The 2282-nt window shown below is 41.8% G+C and overlaps 1 protein-coding gene across 1 annotated transcript in view; it reads right to left on the reverse strand.

The window, feature by feature from the left end:
• The window catches only part of LOC106868957 (anoctamin-7), a 300499-nt gene that overhangs the window by 16124 nt on the left and 282093 nt on the right, over positions 1-2282 (reverse strand). Inside the window, exon 15 of the mRNA XM_052976901.1 lies at positions 535-664. Coding sequence (XP_052832861.1) covers positions 535-664 — 130 coding nt within the window. The remainder of the gene's footprint in view (positions 1-534; positions 665-2282) is intronic.

Below are 2282 nucleotides of genomic sequence, written 5' to 3' on the forward strand. Positions count from 1 at the left end.
CTCATACACACAAACACACAAAATAGAAAGTGAAGCTTTTTGCGGTTGTTACGTCAATACCGGAAGTTAACATTGAGGAACCGTTTTAAAGAAGTGAATCTTAAATATAAAGCAATATTATTTATTTTTAATTAAAAAAATCAAATGAAGAGCCTAAGATTTATCCAAGGTCAAATTATTCATGCATTACAAGTATGGAAGCATTTGGTGAAGTCAATTTCACGTGAAAAGCGATTACACACACATCTCTGTTTTATATATAGTATAGATATATATACACACACACACCCAGTATACTCACATGTATACATGCATGAAGACATATGTACGTTGTCTCTCACTAACTTACAGAATGTGCTATGCAGCTGTATACATGTGTGCACACACACAGACACATACACACAAGTATGGACACACATGCAGAGGAGGAAGAGGAGGAGGAGAGAAAGAGGAAGTGGAAAGGAGAAGAGAAAAGGAAAAGGAGAGAGAGAGAGGAGGAGGAGGAAGAGGAGGAAGAGTTGGTAATAAAATAACCGTACTCATTTCCAGGTACTCATCAAACAGCCCTTCATGCCGAATGAGGCTGAAGTCACCGGTTTTCTCGAGATTTATATTGGAACCCTTCGTTCGAATTTTGAATCTGTGGAGGCGAGTTTTTATTCTTCTGGAAACAGAAAGAAAAGAAAATGGAAACAGAGTAAAAGAACTGCTGAATTATGGGATTGCATTCTACTGATTGGTGGGTGTTGGTGTGTGTGAGGAGAGCAAATAAAAAAGGGGCACACAATAAGAGGTTGATAAAAAGGGTCAAACTTGCTGTCTTCAATCCTGCTTTTTGTGTTTATTCCCACCTATGGCCTTGGATGTCATGTAATGTCCAAAATAGTACAAACAGCTGAGAATGAGGTTATTCAGAAACATTATTTGACAGGGTGTCTGCCGAGGTCGACTTTGCCTTTCATCCTTTCAGGGCTGATAAATCTAATACCAGTTGAGTACTGGGGTCGACATAATCGACTTAACCCCTTCCCCCAAAATTTCAGGCCTTGTGCCTATAGTAGAAAGGATTATTTGACAGGGTGCATAGCTTGGAGATGAGAGTCTCTTCAAGTCGAGTCCCTACTTCTCTATGTCGAGAGGGCACAGCTCTGGTACAATTGACATGTGGTTAGAATGTCAGAAGAAAGGATCATCGCAAGACGGATTCTTCAAGCTGTGTCTTGCTGACAGGAGACCAAGGGGTGAGCCATGAATGAAATGGTTGGATAATAACTGTAGTCTCAGTTGGTCACGCTTGGGAACCCAACTGGAAAGTGCAATGACAGTTGCTTCCAACAGGACCCTATGGAGGAGGTGCCTGAGGACTCTACCCTGCACAACTGTCCCAGAAATAGTGGGAAGAGAAGCTGGATAAATCATGTTCTGATATTACAGACATCTGGCTAGAATGTGGCAGGAAAGAATCACTTCTGAGCAGCCTTTATACACCCAACCCCCTCTTTGGCCACACTAACCATTGTCCAATCCTTTCTCCTGAGAACATCATCCCTCTGGAATCTCCTCTTCCTACAGGTTATGTTGACCGCTAACAGTTTAAAGGGAATGTTAACCTCAAACCTCACCAGACTTGCGAGGTGGTGGTGGTGGTGGTTTACAAGGGTCATGGGCCCTGTCCCTTCCTTCAGATTCAGCAAGGGAACAAGAAAAGATCACAACAATAAACAAAGGATCACTTTAATGTGTGTGGGTATGTATGCGCAGTTGTATCATCATCATTGTCATCATTATCGTCATCGTTGTCGTCATCATTGTCACTGTCGTCATCACCGGCATTGTCATCATCATCATCATCAACATCATTGTCGTCGTTATCACCATAACCATCATCATCAGCATCATCATCATTGTCATCATCATCAACATTATTGTCGTCATCACCATCACCATCATCATTATCATCATCGTTGCCATTATTGTCATCATTAACATCAATCATCGTTTAGTGTCTGTCTTCTATTCTGGCAGGAGTTGAACAGGTTTGGCAAGATCTGATGGTCCCAAACTCTGCCCCATGCACCATTGTCTACTTTGAGTAAGGTCCTCTATGCAAACCCAACAAATGCAGAGCAAAGAGACAAACAACACACACACACACACACGTGTACATCTGCACTCCCCCCCCCCACACCTGACACAAAGGGTAAAGATAGAAACTAACAAACAAAAAGCAATCCAAAGCCATTGCTACTTACGGTATGATCATTTCTTGGAAGTTATTGATT

The sequence above is a fragment of the Octopus bimaculoides genome, chromosome 26 (genome assembly GCF_001194135.2).
Source record: "Octopus bimaculoides isolate UCB-OBI-ISO-001 chromosome 26, ASM119413v2, whole genome shotgun sequence".
Classification (NCBI taxonomy): Eukaryota; Metazoa; Mollusca; class Cephalopoda; order Octopoda; family Octopodidae; genus Octopus; species Octopus bimaculoides.